Source organism: Hyperolius riggenbachi, chromosome 3 (genome assembly GCF_040937935.1).
Source record: "Hyperolius riggenbachi isolate aHypRig1 chromosome 3, aHypRig1.pri, whole genome shotgun sequence".
NCBI lineage: Eukaryota > Metazoa > Chordata > Amphibia > Anura > Hyperoliidae > Hyperolius > Hyperolius riggenbachi.
Window position 1 is genome coordinate 7,654,039 of NC_090648.1, and position 24,985 is coordinate 7,679,023.

The window sequence follows — 24,985 nt, forward strand, 5'->3', positions numbered from 1 at the left end:
CCAAAAGTTAAAATCATTATGACTTTTCTTCTTGATAATTGATCATTCCCCAGTTTACCTGACTCTTATTTGGTACTAGCTGGTCGCCCGGCATTGCCCGATTATGTATTTGGCTGGTGTTAGCTCTGTCCACTTTTTCTAATCCTAACACACAATTACTCAATGATGACCTAATTTGTGAGTTTTGCGGTCTTTAGCATCAATAATTGGCTGTGGCTCCACTACTTTCAAAATCAATAGGTGAATTTTGATTAGCTTTTGTAGGCTCCACCTACTTTTCTGAATATTAATTCCAGTCACCCACTGTGCAAAGTTTAAGAACCCTGCCATTGACAGACAGTGTAAGAATGGCTGCAGTTTACATTATGGCAGTTAAATTTGTATTTTTCTCCACCCACTGATGTCCTGATGTTTCCCGGGTATGTATTTGGCTGCTGTTGGCTGTGGCCACTTTTTCTAACCCTAACACACAATTGTCAATAGTCAATGACCAAGTTTGTGAGATTTGTGGTCTTTGGCATGAATAATTTTCATTGAAATGAAACACATCTGATTTTCTGTTTGTGGCCCCACCCCTTTTCTAAATATTTAACCCCAGTCACCCAATGATCAACTGTACCAGGTTTGATGCTTGTACCATTAACAGTGCAAAAATGGCAGCAATTAAATATTTGCCTTGAAAATCAATAGGTGAATTGTGATTGGTTTTTGTGGGCTCCACCCACTTTTCTGAATATTAATCCCAGTCACCCAGTGACCAACAGTGCAAAGTTTTAGAACCCTACAATTAATAGTGTAAGAATGGCTGCAGTTTACATTTTCCTAGTGAAATTTGAGTTTGTCTCCGCCCACTGAAGACTCGGCATTGCCCAGGTATGTATTTGGCTGGTGCTAGCTCCGCCCACTTTTTCTAACCCTAACACAAAATTACTTAATGACCAAGTTTGTGAGCTTTGCGGTCTTTGGCATCAATAATTTGCATTGAAATAAAATAAATCTGATTGGCTGTGGCTCCACCCTTTTTCTCAATTTGAACCCCAATCACCCAATGGCCAACTGTACCAGGTACAGGTGATTAACAGTGCAAGAGGCTTGTGCCATTAACAGTGCAAGAATGGCATCAATTAAATATTCCCCTTAAAGATTAATAGGTGGATTTCGATTGGCTTTTGTAGGCTCCACCCACTTTCTGAATATTAATCTCAGTCACCCAGTGACCAACTGTGCAAAGTTTGAGAACCCTACCATTAATAGTGTAAGAATTGCTGCAGTGTACATTTTCTCAGTGAAATTTGTATTTGTCTCCGCCTACTGATGACCTAGCATTGCCCGATTATGTATTTGTTTACAGTCTCTATATATAGCGCAACACACTTGGTGCAGCCTATCGCTGCACTGTTCTTAATGGCCCCTTTCTCTTGATTGCTGGTTCTGATTGTTCACCACCACCACACCAAGCAATTGGAATAGGACTCACCCTCTGCTTAGACCACCATAGGCCACCAGAGGCCACCGATACGGGGGAGAGCCCGGAAAAACTCATGCTGTCATTTTAACCTGGATATTGTACAAAGATTCATTGATTGAGGTGGAAAGAAGGCGGAAAAGGTGACCTAGAGCTCGCAGTGGTCGGGGGTGACCCGGGAATAACCCCAAGGCTTCACTTAGACCTATGGTGGTCTAAGCAGAGGGTGAGTCCTATTCCAATTGCTTGGTGTGGTGGTGGTGAACAATCAGAACCAGCAATCAAGAGAAAGGGGCCATTAAGAACAGTGCAGCGATAGGCTGCACCAAGTGTGTTGCGCTATATATAGAGACTGTAAACTGATTGATGAAAAACTGTGACAGCGCACCACTGTTGTGGATTTTGTTTTTGGAGTCATTGTATTGTATTCTATTTGGGGTGTGATAGAAAGCAGTGTGCGCTTTAAATACCTCATATATCAGTAACTGAAAAATGAATAGTGCTGCACCTGTGGATATATTTGAACAAAGAACCAGGAGACTGGTCAATCTAGACGAGATATTTATAGTGAGCAAAGATGGTAATAACTTAGACCAAGAATTTAAGAAATTGCAGAGCATTATGGTCAAAGAACAGAGTACTTGGTGGGATGTGGCCACTCTCACCAAGTACCATAAGGAAGGAATAGTACCTAAAAGGTTGAGATGGGACCTTATGGCCAACGATGGGGAGGATAATGAAACTAATGATGAGGAATGGGAGGAGTATTTTGATAAATGTGGATTAGGTTTAATACAACTGCTCATAAAACGTAAGAATAGGCGATTAGACAGACTGGGAGGAGAGATAGAAGAAATAAAAACAAATCTTCAGAGTTTTAAAGGAACAGAGGAGTATAAGGTGAGATCGGAGAAGGTGAATGGAATTTTGCAAAGAAACGAAAGGGAGATAGTAAGTGAGAAAAAACTGAAATTTCAGAGGGATGATGAGGCATATAGGAAAAAAGAAGCCTATAAGTGGCAGATAAAAAAGAAACAGGAGGCAATAAAACAACAGAGTGATATAAACACACAGGGGGTGAGTATAATTCAAGGTTTAAACCAAGGAGGGTACAACCCATCCACACAACAAGAGATTATAAGGGGAGGTGTCCCACAGGGAATGGGGAGTGGACAAGGGGTAGGTCCAATGGGAGGAAGGGGAACCATGCAATGGAGAGGAGGGAATGGACCAGTGAGAGGTATGTATGGAGGGTATGGAAGGGGAATGCCAAATAGGGGAAATGGAATCCAGGGGGGGTATGGGGATAGACCCAACAGAGGGAGAGGGGACAGATATCCCAATCAAGACACCCAATATAATCTACCAGTGTATAACAGATATGACCCATTGAGACAACAAGGGAATATGGAACATTTTTTAGATTTGGGTCCGGGGAGGGGGAGGGGGGAGTGGGGGTGGAGGGGGGAGGGGGGATACAGGAACTATGCAGGCAAAAGAGGACCAGAAGAGGGGTACGGGGAGGGAGGAGAAGGGGTGAACAAAAAAAGAAGGGATCAATAGGTAAGGGGATATATAATTTAAGTGGGGTTCCCCTGGCGAGGAGAGAAATTACACTGTTGGACAGGGGGTTGAAATATGCACCAAGGAATGGTCTCAACAAATTCCAAACTTATATAGATTTGAACAAATTTACTAGAAATTTGCATCTAAAGAAATACTTTGCTGGAAGGGGGGAAACAACCAGAAAAGAGCCAGCCCCAACAGTTTATAAACACTCTTCTTTGAAAAATCGATCCACATTCAATCCGCAGGATCATGGCTATAATGCCATAGAGGTATTTAAGAAAATGGTGGTGGAGGATCTGAATTTAATTCCTGTTAGGAAATATAATAGAGAACAGGATATAGCCAAAAACATGTTGGAGGAAAAAAACTTAGTAGTAAGGCCAGCTGATAAGGGGGGAGGGGTGGTGGTTTTAAGCAAGGAACAATATAATCATGAACTGGATAGACTGGTAGGAGATGTAGACACGTACACAGCCCTGAGAGGGGACCCTACAGGTAAGTATCTCCAGGAATTGAGAACACTTTTGAAGGTTGGAATGGATAGTGGGATGATTACAGATGATGAATATAAATATCTCATCCCTAATAATCCAAGGATTCCTGTGATATACCAAGTCCCAAAAATTCACAAGAACCAGGAGAAACCGCCAGGACGACCTATTGTTAGCGGTATAGGGTCAGTAACCCATAAGTTAGGAAAATACTTGGACCAATTCTTCCAACCCATAGTGGAAAAGTTACCACATGTTCTCAGGGACACCAAACACGTACTACAGATACTGGAGGGGATCACGTTGGAGGGGGAAGAAATACTGGTCACGGCTGATGTGGCCTCATTATATACAAACATTAATCACCAGCAGGGGATTGAAGCGGCCAGGTACTACCTGGAAAAGGAAGGTGGAATGGAAGGGGATCAGGTCGAATATCTTTTGGAACTATTACAATTTGCACTGGAAAAAAACTATTTTTGGCACAAAGGGACATATTATAGGCAACACAAGGGATGCGCCATGGGGGCGAGCTTCGCTCCCAGTCTGGCAAATATGTTTATGGGGAAGTGGGAGGAAGAGGTTACGAGGAATGAGGGGGGAGGTAACATTAAAAAATGGATTCGTTTTATTGATGATTTATTTATTATTTGGGGGGGAGGGGAAACTGAATTGCACGAATTTATTGAGAGGCTGAATCATAACACAAATAATATTCAACTTACTATTGAATTTGATCCCCAAAAAATCCACTTTCTGGATCTAGAGATTATAAAAGATAGGGACACTCTGAGTACTAGAAGCTATTTCAAGACAACGGACAGAAATGGGTACATACCCACTAGTAGTAACCACCATCCCAGATGGATAGGTAATGTGCCTAAGGGCCAATTCCTGCGGATGAGACGCAATTGTACAACAATGGAGGACTATAAGCATCAAAGTGGTATCCTGAGGGGTAGATTCCTCGAAAGAGGATACCAAAGAGAGGAGTTGGACAAACAAATCTATGAGATCAGCCAGAGGGACAGAAGGGACCTTATTTTTGGGGAAGGGGGAGCAAGGGGGGAGGGGGATCAACAGATGGCTATCATTACAGACTATAACTCTCAGTATAGGAACTGGGAAAGAATAATCAGAAAACACTGGGGAATTTTGGGAACGGATTATATACTAAGGGGAATTATCCCCAATAACCCAAGGTTTACGTATAGAAGGGCACCAAACCTTAGGAACCTTATGGTACCGAGCTGTGTGGACCCCCCCAAAAAGCAAGAGAGACTACAGGGGTGGCAAGAAAATGGCTTTTATCCCTGCAGAAAATGCAAGGCATGCAGGGAAGCTAGACCAGTCAAAACAAAGGAGGTAGTCTCTTCTGTGAATAGGAGGAGATTTAAAATAAACCAATTTATCAGCTGTAATGACAAGTATGTTATATATGTATTATGGTGCACATGTGGCTACCAGTATATAGGACGAACAACCAGACAACTCAAGGAGAGAATGGGGGAACATACGAGGAATATACAGAATGGGAAGATAAATCATAGTGTACCTATGCATTTTAGGGAGAAGCATGAGTGTAATGCAAAACAAATGTCATTTTGTGCTATCAAAAAGATAACTCCAGCATGGAGGGGGACTGATATGCTCAGGAAAATATCCCAGGAGGAAACAAGATATATATATGAAATGGGTACTTTGAGACCAGCAGGTTTAAATATTGACATTGATTTGGTATGCTTTCTTGGGGAAAATTAAGTAGTATCATGTACGAAGGGAGGGTGAGGGTGTGGGGGTAGTCGCTCTGAAGGAGGATATATAAAAATGTGGGATGATGGATAGGATAGTATTGGATGGATAGATGTGTGGAGAATATTGTAAACGGGATCTCACCTTATCGGCACTCTGTGGGGTTTGAAGTTTTTAATCACATGATGCGAGCCGGGTAGGGGAAGGGCTAGCGGCGTGAAACGCATCATGGCATGAATTTTTAATTTTTAAAGTTTATTCGGTTTTTAGCGAGCGGTTAAGTGCGGCTATCTAATATGCATTATGCAAGTGCATGGTGCCCTATTGGCTGCAACGGGAGGGGAGGGGAGGGAGCTTTGGGTCAAAACACTCCTGGCCAACCAGGGGTTCAGCTCCTGATGAGTCACTAAGGTGACGAAACTAGTAGGGCGGGACCCAGGAAGTGGCGTGGAGTGTTTGAGCGGTGGGGAGACGCCGGAACGGACGAACGACTGAGCGTACGGCGGTCGAGTCTGAGAGGCGGGATTACACATTGGAGAGCCCACCAGAGGCCACCGATACGGGGGAGAGCCCGGAAAAACTCATGCTGTCATTTTAACCTGGATATTGTACAAAGATTCATTGATTGAGATGGAAAGAAGGCGGAAAAGGTGACCTAGAGCTCTCAGTGGTCGGGGGTGACCCGGGAATAACCCCAAGGCTTCACTTAGACCTATGGTGGTCTAAGCAGAGGGTGAGTCCTATTCCAATTGCTTGGTGTGGTGGTGGTGAACAATCAGAACCAGCAATCAAGAGAAAGGGGCCATTAAGAACAGTGCAGCGATAGGCTGCACCAAGTGTGTTGCGCTATATATAGAGACTGTAAACTGATTGATGAAAAACTGTGACAGCGCACCACTGTTGTGGATTTTGTTTTTGGAGTCATTGTATTGTATTCTATTTGGGGTGTGATAGAAAGCAGTGTGCGCTTTAAATACCTCATATATCGATTATGTATTTGGCTGGTGTTGGCTGCGCCCACTTTTCCTAACCCTAACACACAATTACTCAATTACTCAATGACCAAGTTTGTGAGCTTTGCGGTCTTTGCAATCAATGCCCTGCATTAAAATGAAACAAATCAGATTGGCTGTTTGTGGCTCCACCCCCTTATATAAATGTAAACCCCAGTCACGCAATGATCAACTGTACCAGGTTTGAGGCTTGTGCCATTAACAGTGCAAGAATAGCAGCAATGAAATATTCCCCTGAATAATCAATAGGTAATTTTTGATTGTTTTTTGTAGGCTCCACCCACTTTTCTGAATATTAACCCCAGTCACCCAGTAACCAACTGTGCAAAGTTTGAGAACCCTACCATTAACAGTGTAAGAATGGCTGCTGTTTACATTTTCCCAGTAAAATTTGTATTTGTCTCCGCCCACTTATGACCCTGCGTTGCCCGCTTATGTATTTGGCTGGTGTTGGCTGTGCCCACTTTCCTAACGCTAACACACAATTAATCAATTACTCAATTACCAAGTTTGTGAGCTTTGCGGTGTTTGGCAACAATAATTTGCATTGGAATGAAACAAATCTGATTGGCTATTTGTGGCTCCACCCCCTTTCTGAAATTGAACCTCAGTCACCCAATGATCAACTATACCAGGTTTGAGGCTTGTGCCATTAACAGTGCAAGAATTGCAGCAATGTAAATATTCCCCTTGAAAATCATTAGGTGAATTTTGATTGGCTTTTATAGGCTCCGCCTCCAACCACTTTTCTGAATAATAACCCTAGTCACCCAACGACCAACTGTGCAAAGTTTGAGAACCCTACCATTAACAGTGTAAGATAAACAAAAGTTTGCTTTCTTAAAACAGAAAGAATTTGCTATAATTCAGGTTGGAGTGAGCTTGAGATGTCTCCCAGTGCATCACTGCTGAAAATATGCTAATTAAGCATTGATTCCCTTAGAAGCTAAACACACCTCCAGAACCGCTGGAATGCAATGATGTGTCAGCTTGTTAAATAGTACAGAGCCACAATAATCCAACAGGCATACAGACTGTTTTGGATTGTTTGATCCTTATCAGTGCATGGTATAGATGAATTTGGCTCTATGCAGTAGGGCTTGTAACACTGAGAGGTACAGACTAACCAGCAAGCTCATGGTGACCCAGAACTCATTGGAGTGTGTAAGGGACTACAATGGTCCTAAATGCCCCCTTACTAAGATGTTAAGAAAAACAAACGTTTGCTTTCTTAAAACAGAAAGAATTTGTGATAATTCAGGTTGGAGTGAGCTTGAGATGTCTCCCAGAGCAACACTGCTGAATATATGCAAATTAACCATTCTACCCTTAGAAGCTAAACACACCTCCAGTGTAACAGTGTATGGCTGCAGTTTACATTTTCAAGTGAAATTTGTATTTGTCTCTTTTTGGTTATGGGAATAAAAAGTATCCTATACTTTATTCCAGGTAATGTACTATGTGTGTGCCAAATTTCATTCAAATCCGTTCAGGCGTTTTTGCGTGATCGAGTAACAAACATCCGAACATCCGAACATCCGAACATCCGAACATCCGAACTTTCCCATTTATTATATTAGTAGGACTAGCTAGACGCCCGGCATTGCCAGGGTATGTATGTGGCTGACCAAGTTTGTGAGCTTTGCGGTCTTTAGCATCAATAATTTGCATTGAGATTAAACAAATCTAATTGGATGTTTGTGGCTCCACCCCTTTGTCTAAATTTGAACCCCAGTCACCCAATGACCAACTGTACCAGGTTTAAGGCTTGTGCCATTAACAGTGCAAGAATCGCAGCAATGTAAATATTCCCCTTGAAAAGCAATAGGTGAATTTTGATTGTCTTTTGTAGGCTCCTCCCACCTTCCTGAGTATTAATCCCAGTCACCCAATGACCAACTGTGCCAATCACGCGTCCCCCTCGGCTCAACCAATAGTGTGTAAATCTATGCGGACATACTTCCGGAGACCAATTTCAGTTTCTCTATATGGTTAATTTGCATATATTCAGCAGTGATGCTCTGGGAGACATCTCAGCTCACTCCAACCTGAATTATTGCAAATTCTTTCTGTTTTAGGAAAGCAAACTTTTGTTTTAGTTTCTCTATATGAAAGACCCACGCAATGCGCATGGGTCTCTCACTAAATTTAAATTAGACTTTATATCCCCAAAATAATTGATTAAATATACATAGTATCCTATAAGGGGATTGAATCTACAAAAACAAATGTAAATAAATTCTAACAGAAATTATCTGCAATCAGAAGTGGGGATGAACGGCGTCCCATTTACAAATATTAATTCATTTCTTATCCAACACTACCATCTACTGGTGATAAAAATTCATTGCATGCTAAAAAAACAGACCCAATTTAATAAATGATCCTACACTACCATCTAGTGGCTGAAGTTAATATTGCCATACTCTTCATGTGATTCTCATACGTTGTAAATAAAACAATTCAGATCTAATTCAACATTTAATCCATGTGGAACCATACAATTTAATTCATATATCCATTTTGTTTCAAGTTTGGACACTTCTCTTATTTTATTAGAACCTCTCCAATTATTTAAATATTTTTGAATCCCACAAAAAATTAATCCTGAGGGATCTTTATTGTGTTTTAGCCTAAAATGGTCAGAAACTGAATGTCCCTCAAAACCCTTCTTTATATTGTTCACATGTTCTCCTAAACGTTCCTTTAATTTTCTTTTTGTCCTACCCGCATATTTGAGGCCACATGGACATATTAATAAATAAACTACAAATTTAGACTCACATGTAATAAATTCCTTTATCTCATAAAAATCTGAAAAAATATTTTGTTTTCTAGGGGTCTGAATACAGGTAGTACATGTCACACATTTTCTACATTAAAAAAAAACCTTTTTCCCCAAAAAAAGGTAACCCTCTATAATGGGGTTGATCAATGGCGCTTCCCGTTATCAAACTTTTTACCATAGGTGCCTTTCTATATATAATTTCTGGTCGTTTAGGTATTAATGGGCCTAAAACAGGATCTTCTCCCAATATGGGCCAATGTTTGAATAAAATTTTCTCCAACTTATTGTACATTATATTCAGTCACAAAAGGGCAAAATAACTCCTTTTTAGCTCTTTGCCTTCCCTCCTCCAACATTAAGGTTCTATCGAGGGCCAAAATCTCTCTCTCCACTCTCTCCAATTCAAGTTTTTTATATCCCTTTTTAATAAAACGTTCTTTGAGAATTTTAGCTTCTTCCAAGAAATCACTTTGATTACTGCAATTTCTGTATAATCTCATGTATTGTCCCTTGGGAACAGCCCTCATCCAATTCTGATGGTGGCAACTCCCCATGGGAATAAAACCATTACGGTCTGTAGGCTTAAATTTTTTTGATTACATTGTGCACATGTAGCGCTGCCTTCGCAGGGACCCCCGGGTGATCCAGATGTGTTCAAGGGAGGACATCTGGATCACCTTGATGCTGGACCCACGTCTGAAGGGGAAGCTGGGAGAGTTCATGATGCCATCCACCACCGAGCAACGCACAAGGGAGTTGCAGGGGTCCTTGTGCGCAGACTACTGGAAGCATTCCCCCAGCCTTCCATCCCCACTGTAACTGCTCTGCCAACCCAGCAACAGGTGCCTGACGTCGCCACCAGCAGCACAACAACCACCACCACCAGCAGCAGCAACTGGCGCCCTGGAGATCTGAAGAGCCTAGCAAGAGCCTGTATGCAGTGCAGCAGCCCACAGAAGAGGTGCCAGCCACAGCATCCACCTCCACTCAGCACCAGCAGCGACTGACCACCATGGTGTCTGACTACATGGGGTCATTCAGTGGGCTCAATGACACCGACAGCCCCGTGGACCCCTTGGAGTACTGGGTCATGACTAGAGACTGGACATCTGGAGGGAGCTTGCCCAGTACGCCCCCCTTGCAGTGTCCTCTCCGAGAGAAGCTTCAGTGTGGCCGGTGGCATGGTCACCGAGAAGTGCTCTCGGCTCTCCCACACCTCTGTGGACGAACTCACCTTCCTGAAAGTGGCTGCTGCAATGTGTTAACCATGCCTGCCTTTGTAAAGAAAGTTACAACCTGCCTGCCTTGGTTCGTTTTTTGGCTGTGGTACTACTAGGGAGGTGCCATGGTTCTTCTGTGCTGCCAAACTGACCATCCGCTTTGTCCTCCTGACTCAGTCGCTACTACACTCTGCGTTCACACTGCCCGGGTCCACTGACACATCTAATTTTATGGACAGCACTATTACACTGTGTTACTACCAGGGAGGTGCCATGGTCCTTCTGCGCTGCCGCACTGACCAGCCACTTTGACCTCCTGACTCAGTCGCTGCTAAAGTCTGCGTTCACTCTGCCTGGGTCCACTGACAACTCTGCTGTCATGTCATTGCTAATCGCTGCAATAAAATTTTTTTTTACAAAAACCTCTCTGGGTCTTTTTGGCGTCAGCCACTCATCCTCCTCCAGTGGTACCATCACCGCCAAGTGCCATTGGGACTCACCTTCACCTCTGATTGCTTAACGTGTATTTCTCTGTTTAAAACCACTTATTACCAATTAATAGCCCCATTTACCAATTAATAGCCCAATTTACAGTGTTGATTTCACTTTAAAATCCTTTTTTTCAAAAACAAAAAATTATTTTTGAATTTTTTTTGTTTAACCATTTAGGGACAATGTAACGCATTAAAACGTCATGTTCGCCGCTATTAATGGCAACAGGACGTTTTAATAAGTTACATTGTAACTCTGCTGCTGTGTGCGAGCGGGCGCGCTCCCGCTGCGCGCGCACGTCGGGTCCCGCGGCTTGGTATTTGGACCAAGGAATCACATGGTCCCTGGGCCAATCAAGTGCCAGTAACAAGGCAGATCATTGTTACAAGCCAGTAACAATGATCTGTCCTGTAGTGTCAGTAAACAAAGTTGCTTTCTCCCTCCCAGCTCATCTGTCACCTCAGACTGCTGTCAATCAGCATTCAGAGGTGACAGGAGCTGTGAGGGAGAAAGACTGGGATTGTGGTAGGATTTTTATATTTTTAAATAAAATTTTATCCCCATACTTTTTTATTAACCCCTTATCCTCCCCCTCCTTTGCCATTTACTGGTTTTCTGTTTTATTTTAGTACTTTTTAGTACTTCTTAGTACTTTTCTGTACTTTTTCACCCCTCTTTTACCCTTACTCTGATATTTCTATCTATATTCTTTCTTTTCATCTTCATATAAAAAAAAAAAAATAAAAAAAAAAATCTTTCTGTTATTGATCAATCGCTTGGTTGATCGATCGATCTGTCTGTCTGTCTGTCTATCCCATCCATCTATCTATCTATCTATCTATCTATCTATCTATCTATCTATCTATCTATCTATCTATCTATCTATCTATCTATCTATCTATCTATCTATCTATCTATCTATCTATCTATCTATCCATCCCCTTTGCTTACTATGGCGAGGAGACTGTATTCTGTTGAGGAGGCAGCCGTCTACCTTCAGCAGAGCAGCAGCAGTGGGGACGATTCAGGGAGCGAATGGCACCCAACGAGCAGCAGCTCTGAGTCAGATTCTGACAGTTCAGAGAGCGTTGGGCAGCCGTCTCGCCGCTTCAGGAGGGATGATGAGTCCACTGTTCAGGGCCCTTCAGAATCCACCGCAGGGGGCTCGGTGGGTAACACAGCTGCAGCTAGCAGCACAGGCCAGAGGGGAACCACTGTCCAGGGCCCTTCAGATGCCACCGCAGGGGGCTCAGTGGGTAGCACTGCTGCAGCTAGCAGCAGAGGCCGAAGGGGAGCCAGGCAAAGGCAGGTACGCCCACCGGTACCTGAGGACATAATTCGGGGCACCTGGTCACCCGCTAACCTTGTAGCACCCAACATCCCGCCTTTTACAGGGGCAAGCGAAATATTAGTGCCCACTGACAACTTCGGGCCTGCTGACTTCTTCCAGCTCTTTGTGGGTGATGATTTGCTGCAGCACATTGTGGAGCAAACCAATTTGTTTGCGCAGCAGTATATTGCCCAGAAGCCCACCTGCTATTTGGCTGAGAAATGGGAGCCCACCACCATACCTGAGCTAAAGGTGTTTCTGGCCCTAACACTACACATGGGCATACTCCAACAGCCAGAAATAAGACTGTACTGGTCTAAGGACTTTATGCACGCAACACCCCTGTTTCCAGCTTCCATGAGCAGGCAGCGCTATGAGGCTCTTATGAAGTGCCTGCACTTTGCCGACAATTCGGACAATGTCCCCAAAGGTGATCCTGCCCATGACAAGCTTTTTAAGCTGAGGCCCATACTCACCCACCTCAGTACAAAATTTAGCGAGGTGTACACCCCAGAGAGAGAGGTTGCAGTGGATGAATCCCTCCTACCCTTCCATGGCAGATTAGGGATAAAACAATATATCCCAAGTAAGGCTGCCAAGTATGGGATAAAATTTTATAAACTTTGTGAGAGCAGCACTGGCTACACCTATTCTTTTTTTCTGTATGAGGGCAAAGATAGCCATTTGCAACCAGCTGGGTGCCCACCATACATGCCAACCAGTGGGAAAATTGTGGTGGAACTAGCCAACCCACCACCAAGGCTATCATCTGTACGTGGATAACTTCTACACCAGCATTCCCCTTTTCAAATTTTTATATTCTGCAGAGACTGGTGCCTGTGGGACAGTGAGGCCAAACCGCAAAGGCCTCCCAAGACAGGTGGTTAATAAAAAATTATCGAAAGGGGAAACACAGTCTCAGAAGTGGTGAGCTCCTGGCTATAAAATTCAGGGACAAGAGAGACGTCATGGTCCTGACTTCAATCCACACTGAAGAAGTGGTTCCTGTCACAACCTCCAGAGAGCGGATCGAGAAGCCAATAGCATTGGTCGACTACACAAAAAATATGGGTGCGGTGGATCTTGCGGACCAAATGCTCTCCTACTACTTTTTTTGAAAAAAAAAGAGGGCCTGGTACAAAAAAGTTTTTTTTTACCTCCTGCAGATGGCCATGCACAACGCATTTGTGCTTTATAAAAAGAAATGCCACGGTGACAGCTACCTCCCGTTTATGCGACAAGCTTTGAGATCGCTGATCAATGAAAGCGTAAACCTTATGGAGGAATTCAATCCAATGCTACTGGATGGCGCAGTTCGCCTAAGGGGAAAACATTTTCCTGCCCTGATCCCCCCGAACCCAATTAAGGCGAAGCCACAGAAGCGATGCCGGGTGTGCACCAAGCACAAGAGGTGGAAAGACAGCAGATACCACTGCCCAAAGTGCCCCTCACAACTGGGACTCTGCCTTGCCGGCTGCTTTGCCTCAGCAGCTATTAGACTTTTTTTTTTATTTTATTTTTTTTTCTTCATTACCCTAAATTTTCACTGGACTTTTTCCTCTCTACTTTTATTTGCCACTTACTGTCCCTCAAAGGAACTCACAATTACCACTAGTTAACATTACCACCTTTTTTGGGGGTGTGGGAGGAAACCCAGAAGCTTAGAGGAAACCCAAGACTCCTACAACCTGCAAATAGTTTTTTCCCATTTGGACTTGCTGCTGCAAGGCGAGAGTGTTTGCCACAGGACTTTACTCTGCAGACCACCCCCCATCTTCTGACCACTGGCTTTCCTTGGCGTATGACCTCTGGCCTTTCTCCATCCTGCTAGACCTGCAATGGTGAGTTCCAATGTATCTGTCATTCATGTTATGGATAGTGATTTAGGCCTCACCTAAATTATTCTATTTGCAACTGAGTAGGCCTGAGTCTCTAGTTTTCAGAATGGTAACATTTGTGTCTTTTATTGAATGGTCTTACACTCCTGGGGCTTTGAGAAGAAAGAATTACATTGTTGCATTTGGTAAAAAAAGGGCCTTAAAAAATACATTGGCGCTGCTCATGATTAACAGTGTATTATGTGGCCAAAACACTATCTGATGATGTGTGTAGGGTATCATTTTAACCGTGACAAGCAAGAGAAGAGAATTTGGGGTGTTTGAGAGATTATGCATATGTCATTTGAATTGTTTTTTTGTGCCAAAGTAAAAAAAACTGTAAAAAAATTCAATTTTCTAAGTTACGGTGCAATTTCAGCAAAACCGCAAAAGTGCAAATGTTACAAAATATGTATATTTGAGTAGGTCTGGTTTTCTAGTTTTCAGAATGGTATCATTTATGACCTATATCCAATGTTCTGAGACACCAGGGGTTTTGCTGGGAAAGTATGACTGTATTGTTTCTGGTGCAAAAAATGGCCTTGGAAAATACATTGGCGCTGCTTATGATTAACAGTGTATTATGTGGCCAAAACACTATCTGATGATGTGTATAGGGTATCATTTTAACCGTGACAAGCAAGAGAAGAGAATTTGGGGTGTTTGAGAGATTATGCATATGTCATTTGAATTGTTTTTTCATGCCAAAGTAAAGAAAACTGTAAAAAAAAAACATTTTCAAAGTTACGGTGCAATTTCATCAAAACCGCAAAAGTGCAAATGTTACAAAATATGTATATTTGGGTAGGTCTGGTTCTATAGTTTTCAGAATGGTATCATTTATGACCTATATCCAATGTTCTGAGACACCAGGGGTTTTGCTAGGAAAGTATGACTGTATTGTTTCTGGTGCAAAAAATGGCCTTGAAAAATACATTGGCGCTGCTCATGATTAACAGTGTATTATGTGGCCAAAACACTATCTGATGTGTATAGGGTATCATTTTAACCGTGACAAGCAAGAGAAGAGAATTTGGGGTGTTTGAGAGATTATGCATATGTCATTTGAATTGTTTTTTCATGCCAAAGTAAAGAAAACTGTAAAAAAAAAACATTTTTTAAGTTACGGTGCAATTTCATCAAAACCGCAAAAGTGCAAATGTTACAAAATATGTATATTTGGGTAGGTCTGGTTCTCTAGTTTTCAGAATGGTATAATTTATGACCTATACCCAATGTTCTGAGACACCAGGGGTTTTGCTGGGAAAGTATGACTGTATTGTTTCTGGTGCAAAAAATGGCCTTGAAAAATACATTGTGCTGCTCATGATTAACAGTGTATTATGTGGCCAAAACATTATCTGATGATGTGTATAGGGTATCATTTTAACCGTGACAAGCAAGAGAAGATAATTTGGGGTGTTTGAGAGATTATGCATATGTCATTTGATTTAGATTTTTTGGCAAACTGAATGAGAAGCAATAAAACTGTTATTTCCATTTACTCTGTACCAAAATAAAACACTTGTAAAAAACACCAAAAGTGACAGAATTGAAAACCGAATGCATAAATAGTTACCTTAGGGACTCAGCTTTTAAAATATATATGCTATGAGGGTGAACTACTGTTATATTTGCAAATAAGGGCTTGAATTCATTGGTAGTATGCAATGAGAAAACAAAAAACACAACATAGGAAAAATACACCTTTATTTCCAAATAATATATTGTCACCATACTTTGCACTAGGGACATAATTTATATATTGTGATAACCAGGACAAATAGGCAGATAAAATGTGTGTGTTTTATGCACATTAGCAGTGTTTATTTTCAAACTATAGGGGATGAAAATGGAGAAATTGTGTATTTTTTCATTTTTTTCCTTGTTTTTCCCTTTAAAATGCATAAAAAGAAAAGGTATTACTGAAAATAAATATCGCCTCCAAAAAGCCTATTTAGTGGCAATAAAAACAAGGTATTGATCAATTTGCTGTGATAAGTAGTGAAAAAGTTATTGGTGAATGAAAGGGAGGAGCGCTGAAAGGGGAAAATTGCTCTGGTCCGTTAGGGTAAAAACCCTTGGGGGTGAACTGGTTAAAAACCATTTTTTCTTTGCATATTTAAAATTGATTTTCTCAAAAACCACGTCTTTTTGAAAAAAATTTTTTGAATTGTACCCAATATTCTCCTTAACATATATTGCTAATAACCGGCACAAAATTTTGTGAAATTATGAAGTACTACTATTACATATGAAATTAACTGCGATTTTCCCCGAAATTTTGCATTACAATTACAATGTGGAAAATGTGAATTTTAATGCAAAATTTCAGCCCACCACTGGTCTACAGTGGCTGTCACAGGGGGCAGACATTGGACAATGGACAACATATAGTGGAGAAGTCCCCACACATTGTTCACTGTCATGTAGGCGGTAACCTGATGCCGGGGTCGGGTGTACAATGACTGGTTGAGATACTGATGCCATGTTTCAGTCTCTTCATATATCCTCTTCCTTCTCTTCCATCCAGGTTGTTTTGCCTTCTGGGCCTTCCCTTGCTTCCAGTGTGCTACAGTCCGTGACCACGGAGAGTGCATGTGTCTCCCCCTACTGGACACAGGATGTGGTGGAACCGTCCCTGTAACCATTCCTCCCATATCATTGGCAATGCGAGCGTCTGTTCGGGAGAGATACAAAATACACGTAAGTATCTGAACAGTGCCCAAAATGGCTAAATAGGACATTCAGAAATATCAGAGGCTGAAATTTAAGTTGGAATCTTATCTTCACTTATCTTCACTACTAAAATGACTATGAGTTGCCCTACCTGGGATAAGAGTAAGGCCAATCGTAACCACTTTGGTACCAGCATCCTCTGCCCCCTTAAAGAGGAACTGTAACGACAAAACGGCCCCTGGGGGGTACTCACCTCGGGTGGGGGAAGCCTCCGGATCCTAATGAGGCTTCCCACGCAGTCCTCCATCCATCAGGGGTCTCGCTGCAGCCCTCCGTGCAGCGGTGACGTAATATTTACCTTCCTGGCTCCTGCGCAGGCGCTCTGACGGCTGTCGGCGCCGAAGTAGGCGGAAATACCCGATCGCCGTCGGGTCTGCTCTACTGCGCAGGCGCAAGTTTCCGGCGCCTGCGCAGTAGAGCGGACCCGACGAAGATCGGGTATTTCCGTCTATTTCCGTGCCGAAAGTCGCCACAGCGCCCCCGCTGGAGCCAGCAAAGGTAAATATTGAACTGACAGTCGGCACAGTCGCCGGCTGTTCGGAGGGCTGCAGCGAGACCCCCGTGGGACAGAGGACGGCGTGGGAAGCCTCATTAGGATCCGGAGGCTTCCCCCACCCGAGGTGAGTACCCCCCAGGGGATCTTTTTAATGTTACAGAGTCTCTTTAAGGACCAGAGGCTGCTGGTACAGTAAAATGGAGATTCCCAATTAATTGCCGCAAAAATCCGCCGCTCCTGCCAGTCCCGCCGCTCTGTCCCGCAGGCTCCACTCTCTGCCGTCTGAATGATGGCAGAATGCTGTGCGCCGGTCAGGAGCTGCTTTCATTGGTTCCTGACCTTGTCAATCAATGTAAGCGAATGGAATTGGCTCACAGTGATGACAGGGCCAGGAGCCAATGAAAGTGGCTCCTGACCGGGTCACAGTGTTCTGCAGTCGTAAAGATGGCAGGGTGAGCTAATTGCGGCGGCGGCGGCAGAGCGGCATGATCGGTGGTAAACGGCGGGTACGTTCGGTCAATGCGACGTAGAGTCTACGTCCAGTCAGGGGTGCAGCACCACCTGCTGGACGTAGATTCATACTGTGTCGGACCGGATCCGGTTAACGGGAACCTAAACTGAGAAGGATATGGATTTGTCCTTTTAAAATAATACCAGTTGACTGACTCTCCTGCTGACCCCGTGTCTCTCATACTTTCAGCCACAGCCCCTGAACAAGCATGCAGATCAGGTGCTATGACTGAAGTCAGACTGGATTAGCTGCATGCTTGTTTCAGGTCTGTGATTCAGTCACTACTGCAGCCAGAGAGATCAGCAGGACTGCCAGGCAACTGGTATTGTTTAAAAGGAACAACCACACCCCTCTCAGTTTAGGTTCCCTTTAAGGGACACTTATGTCGTACACTATTTCTTCTTAGGGTCGGTTCAGACAAATGGCTGGCAGCTCCCATCCTTCTTGTTTAATGTTGGGATCCACCATGCCCCACATTGAGATGAAAATGTTCATCTCAATGTGTTCACCATTGATTGCTGGAGATTGTACAAATGTTGCAGTCAATCAAATTTTCCAAGACATGCATATAGCATCTGACTTCCGCTGAACTTGTGGTCGCATCTCCCCGTAGAGGCTCAAAAAAATGTGACCACACAAGGACGGGAACCAATGCAAACCAATGGCAAATGTGCGGTAGCAGAGAAACGATTAGCATCGGCTAAAATGAGCTACTGCCATGCGTCCATGAGAGCCAGCCATCTGTGTGAACCAGCTATCTGTGTGAACCAGCCCTCCATTAGAACCAGCCCTCCATTAGAACCAGCCATCTGTGTGAACTAGCCATCTGTGTGAACCAGCCCTCCATGAGAACCAGCCCTCCATGAGAACCAGCCATCTGTGTGAACTAGCCATCTGTGTGAACCAGCCCTCCATGAGAACCAGCCCTCCATGAGAACCAGCCATCTGTGTGAACCAGCCATCTGTGTGAACCAGCCCTCCATGAGAACCATCCCTCCATTAGAACCAGCCATCTGTGTGAACCAGCCCTCCATGAGAACCAGCCCTCCATTAGAACCAGCCATCTGTGTGAACTAGCCATCTGTGTGAACTAGCCATCTGTGAGAACCATCCCTCCATGAGAACTGGCCCTCAAACAGACATTGCAGAACATTCTCAGCTTAGAGCCCATCACACTATGCAGAATTCACATCCTTAATTTGACCTCAAAGAGCCTGCTAGTCCTCCTCATCTTATTTTTTTTTTTTTTTTTTTTTTTTTTTTTAGCAATAGCTGTTAATATAAAATTGTAGGCAGTGCATTACCGGAACCACTACCAGCAGTGTAGTGCATGTTACGCAGTTAGCCAGACTTGCGGTAAATGGGCATTGCCACAGTAATGTGCACAATCTTCACGGTAATCATATAGGCCTAGTGCACACCGGAGCGTTTCCGCTGCGGTTTGCGATCTGCTTGCGGGTGCGGATCCGCTAGGGTAATGTATTTCAATGGGCTGGTGCACACCAGAGCGGGAGGCGTTTTGCAGAAACGCATACTCCCGGGCTGCTGCAGATTTTGGATTGCGGATGCGTTTTTGCCTCAATGTTAAGTATAGGAAAACCGCAAACCGCTCTGAAAAACAGCACTTCAGAGCGGTTTGCCAGGCGTTTTTTTGTTACAGTAGCTGTTCAGTAACAGCTTTACTGTAACAATACATGAAATCTACTACACCAAAAACGCTTCACAAAACCGCAAAACGCTAGCTGAAACGCTGCAGAAAAAGAAGAAAAAGTGTTTCAAAATCTGCTAGCATTTTGCGGATCTGCTAGCGGTTTTTGGTGTGCACCGGGACATACAGTGGGCTGCGCAAATTTCCTAATGCGCGATGCACCGCTTGTGGTCAGGAACGGTTTTAGTAGCCATGAGCCCCCTTCATTTCCATAAAGCATCATTGGAGGCCCTTGTTGCTGCTCAATTCCTCCCCAGGGCCCTGAGCCGGCTGCCTGAAACACCCCCCCGGGTCACCCCCAAAACTGTGCTCCTCGGGGTCCCTGCAGAGTCTTAGCAGAGCAGCAACTCACCTGTTCTGGTGGTTCGTCTATGGCTCAGTGTGCCTTGTCTTCTTACTTGCAGGGCGCCTCTCCTTCCAGACCTGGCACATGCGATCTCACTAATATAATAAACTAGCCGACCCGCGGCGTAGCATACGCCGCATAAGAGGGTAGAGGGCAGGAAGTGGGTATTGGGCACAGCGGCGGGGAGGGGGGTTGGACCCCCCCTCCCTCATCTGGGTCCCCCATGTGTGCTCTACCTGCAGCTTAAGCTCAGCAGGAACCCCTCCCCCTCACCTGGGTCCCCATGTGCGCTCCCCCTCCTGCCTAAAGGGAAGGTCCAAGCAAATTAAAAAAATGAGTTTTACTTACCTGGGGCTTCTACCAGCCCCATGCAGCCATCCTGTGCCCTCGTAGTCACTCACTGATGCTCCAGTCCCCCGCTGGCAGCTTACCGACCTCGGAGGTCAGCGGGCCGCATTGCGTACATTTTTACGCATTCCTGCTAGTTCAGGAACATTAACACATACATTTTTACGCATTACTGGTTCAATGCGTACACATTTGGTAAACCAAGTAAGCATCCAGAGCCGCTGGTGAATAGTAAGCATATAGCTTTAAATTTTACACAGTCATATCAAACCCACATGTAGACAGCCTGTTTCAGACTTTTGGTCCTCATCCATACATGGCAAGGATTGATAATACTGTATGAGATAGGGCTTGGACCAGTACAACAGAGTAACCAAGCAGCTCAGGGTGACCCAAACTACTAAGAATGTATAAGGGGATAAAAGGGACCAAAAAGACCTCCTACTAAAAAAAAAGCAAAGCTTGGTGTAATTTTCCTTCTTAAAACCGAAGCAAATCTGCAATAATTCAGCTATAAGCGAACATTTGTGGTTACCCACAATGCACTGCTACTGAATATGCAAATTATCCCTCTTTGCCCTTGGTTTGATATGACACTACTTCTTCTTCTTGCTTGGACCAGCCCCTTCTTCTTGCTTGGACCGGCCCTGGGGGCGGGGCGCTACTTCTTCTTCTTGCTTGACGGTTGAGGCACTTACTCTATTATATATATAGGCTATCATTCATAAAGCATTTCCGCATGCGGAAATGCTAAAAACAGCTGACTTTACCGACCACTCGGCAAAGTCAGCATTCATAAAGCCTCTTTCCGCATGAAAAAATGACACTAACGAGCAGAGTGATAAATCACCGCCTTGTGCGGTGATTATCGGAACAAATGTAGCAAAATGTTCATTCATGAAGAACACCGCAAGCGGTGTCAGGTCGGGAAGTCCCGCTCCCTCTGATGTGGCGATACCAATGCAAGTGAATGGAGACACACAGACCTCCCAGGCAGCTGCAGCAGAGCGGAAGACGGAGAAATGTATCAACTCTGCAGCTTCCGTGTCTCCACCTGCCTACCGCCTGCCTATCGCCAGCCTAGTTCGGGGAATCTCCGCAGTGCTACCGCACATGGATACTTTTCTGTGAATGCCCACCCAGAAGTCTAAAATACCGCCAGCGGTGTTTTCCCGCACTGATTCCCCTTACCGACAGCCTCTTTATGAATGATAGCCAATAATGGGAAAGTTCGAATGTTTGGATGCTTGGATGTTTGTTACTCGATCACGCAAAAATGGCTGAACGGATTTGAATGAAATTTGGCACACACATAGTACATTACCTGAAATAACATATAGGATACTTTTTATTCCCATAACCAAAAAGGGGGCAGAGACAAATACAAATGTCACTGGAAAATGTAAACTGCAGCTATTCTTACACTGTTAATGGTAGGGTTCTCAAACTTTACACAGCTGGTCACTGGGTGACTGGGATTAATATTCAAAAAAGTGGGTGGAGCCTACAACAGCCAATCAAAATTCACCTACTGATTTTCAAGGGGAATATTTAATATTAAACTTTTGCCATTCTTGCACTGCTAATGGCACGAGCCTCAGACCGGGTAGACTTGGTCATTCGGTGACTGGGGTTCAAATTCAGAAAAGGGGGTGGAGTCCCAAAACAGCCAATCAGATTTATTTTATTTTAATGCAAATTATTGATGCTAAATACCGCAAAGCTCACAAGCTTGGTCATTGAGTAATTGAGTAATTGTGTGTTAGGGTTAGAGAAAGTGGGCGGAGCCAACACCAGACAAATACATACCCGGGCAATGCCAGGTCATCAGCTAGTATATAATAAGTTGCCTTGGGTCACAGAGGAGATGCAGCCAGAGGTGGATGAAGACGGTTCCATAGACTGAAGAGTGCAGCAGCCGGGACAGGTGAGTCGCTACTCTGCTACTCTAGCCAGGGCTGGATTTCTGGGAAGGCCACAAAGGCCCAGGCCTTGGGGCGGCTGCAGCACAAGGGGCGGCTGGACATGGAAGAAGAGTTGCTGCATATGGAGGAGGCTTCAAATGGGGGAACACCACATGGCAGAGTGGTGCTGCTGCCCAAAAAAGCTGTACATGAAGGACAGGGGCTGCAGTTCATGGACATTACAAATGGATGAGGGGCTGTACATGGAATGGGGGACACTGCTGCACATGAAAGGGGATCAACAAGATAGTTGGCCTAGGGGCGCTAAAAGTATAAATCCGGCCTTGACTCTAGCAAAGACCTCTGTGTTCTCTGAGATGGCCAGCCTACGCCCCTTCCCTTACCCCGTCCTCATATTAGCCTCAGAAATAAATTGACTTTCCAGGTCAATCCTCACAATCCTGCCCATTACCAGCCTCCTACATGCTCCTTCACTGCCTCCTTACCGCTCACCATGCTCGCTCCCATGTTCCATGAGCTGGTCATGCACTAGCTGAAATGCCCAAGTGTGGCACGGAGGGGCACTGACGAGGAAGTCCTTCTGGGGTCAGCAAGATATTAAAGATGGAGTTGTCAGTTTACGGAGGGGAGCAATGGCCGAACGGGGGGACAATAAAGGGGGAGAAAGAAAACAGTGGTCATAATCTTCAGTGGATAAGTATGCGCTCATATGTTTACTTTGATATGTTGTCCTCGGGTCAGGTATGCCTAAGGCTGGCTTCTCACTGGAAACCAGCATTGGTCATGTGGCGGTGCGGCGCGCCCATCGCACCGCATCGCACTGTCAAAAACAGGCCTTTGGGGAGCACCGTCTGGCCCTGTTTCCTGCCTGGCCACCTGCCAAGTAGGAAGTGAAGCGCGTAGGACACACGCTTGCCGCCACTTCCTGCTTCGGGTATGCAGAAGCGTATTGTTAAAATGCGCTTGAGCACATGTGCGTTGCGATGTCACGTTGGTATTTTATTTTTAAATCCACGTGTTGCCATAGGGCCCGTTTACACCTAATCAGTTGGTATGCGTTTTTTTCTCCTTCTCCATAGCAGTGCATTGTGAAAAAGATTTTAGTTTAAACACTTTAAGTGTGAAAGGTGCCATAGGAAAACATTGGAATTACTTTGAAATTCAGTTGTCCTTTCAGTTATAACTGAGAGCAACTGATTAAGTGTAAATGGGGCCATAGACTAACATGACTTCCGAGACAACGCAAATCACCGCAAGTCAAGGCATCACCGCAGCATTAATGTAGGTTTGGACCTGCGGCAGGGATATGCCAAAAATGTCACTTTTGTTGCATTCCCTATTTGTTCTGCTAGCCTGTTTGGACTTGTAGAAGTCTATTTTGGTGCCTGTTGACTAATTACTTACCTCCTTCTCTGCTTCTCTCTCAGGGATCGATCTTTAATGACTGCTGCATGACGTGCTGGTGCCTCTCCTGCAGCTGGTGTCAGATGGCACGGGAGATCAAGAAACGGAAGGTCCAGCCCACCATCATAACAGCTCAGACCACCACCATGATGTCACCGATGCCAGCCGGCCAGCCCGGCATGTACCCTCAGTACATGCAACAGTGCTACTAGTGGCAGGAGCAACAAGGGTCATCTCCAGTGTGGATGGAAGCTATCCGACATGCAGATGCCAGCAAAAGATGGGACTGAGGATAGGCTCAAGATGGGGAGACAGATCAGCCTGCGCTCCATGAAACATGTTCCTTACTTTCATATTTCCTGAGGAATCTAGCATTTTATAACACAAATCTGTAGGCACTTCTGTTAGGATTAATGCTAAATAAATTATTAAATGATTAGCCCTGGAGGAGATACCCTCAGCCTTACTTCTTATGACCCCCTCCCTCCAACAAAACTTGGAAAGGCTGACCAGGCAGGATATTTAAAAAAAAAAAGTATAGGTATTTAGATATAGGTGTTCCCAGTATAGGTAGCCAGTTATAGGAGTCCCCAGTATAGGTAGCCCAGTACAGGTGCCCCCTGCATGGGTAGCCAGGTATAATTACCCCCAGTATATATAGCCAGGTATAAGTGTCCCCAGTATAGCCAGGTATAGGTTCCTCCAGTATAGGTAGCCAGGTATAGGTGCCCTCAGTACAGATAGCCAGGTATAGGTGCCCCCTGTATAGATAGCCAGGTATAAGTTCCCCCAGTATGTCCCCCCATGGGCCTCCCCATAGCTGCATCCATTGCGGGCGGCAATTGCTGTGGCCCTGCCTGGGGGAGAATAATTGTAATAAAGGTTTGTGCCTGGGACAGGGGACCCTAATTCTGAGACATGTCCCAGGTAAGTCTATGTAGTTTAGCCTGAATTAATCAGTACTGTTCAGCATTTCTCATGTGTCCAACCAAACTGGACTGCCTGTCCCCTAACTTGTGTGTGTGTGTTTACTCTGGATGTAACTTAATCTAAATAAAATATAAATTGTGTAGATTTGGTCTGTGATGGATTGTGTCTAATTTTATCTCAGATTAACAGGGGCATGAAGTCCAATTTTATAAAAAATATGATGTAATATGCACGAAAGACATTTTGTGTTGGAAAATTACAGGAAATGCCATTTATTTCATTTCTGAGACAGCCCAGATACACCGTCCCAAAATGCTGCTGAACTTGTCAGTTTGCCCCGATGTAAAGCAAGGAGCTTTCACTCAGGTGATACCTTTTATTGGCAAACTTAGAGATGAAGAAACAGTGAGCTTTCGGCTTATAACAAGCCTTCATCGGACTGTTATAACTTACTAGCTGGAGGCCCGGCGTTGCCCGGGTATGTATTTGGTTGGTTTTGGCCCCGCCCCCTTTTCCTAACCCTAACACACAATCACTTAATTACTTAATGACCAAGTTTGTGAGCTTTGCGGTCTTTGGCA

At 44.3% G+C, this 24,985-nt stretch overlaps 1 protein-coding gene across 2 annotated transcripts in view; it reads left to right on the forward strand.

Moving 5' to 3' along the window:
* Positions 1-24,546, forward strand: part of LOC137560842 (PLAC8-like protein 1) — a 47,621-nt gene extending 23,075 nt beyond the window's left edge. For both annotated transcript variants that reach the window (XM_068271982.1, XM_068271983.1), the window contains exons 3-4: positions 16,531-16,703; positions 23,498-24,546. In XM_068271982.1, the coding sequence (XP_068128083.1) occupies positions 16,531-16,703; positions 23,498-23,686 (362 nt within the window). In that variant the 3' untranslated portion in view covers positions 23,687-24,546. The remainder of the gene's footprint in view (positions 1-16,530; positions 16,704-23,497) is intronic.
* The last annotated feature ends 439 nt before the right edge of the window (positions 24,547-24,985 follow it).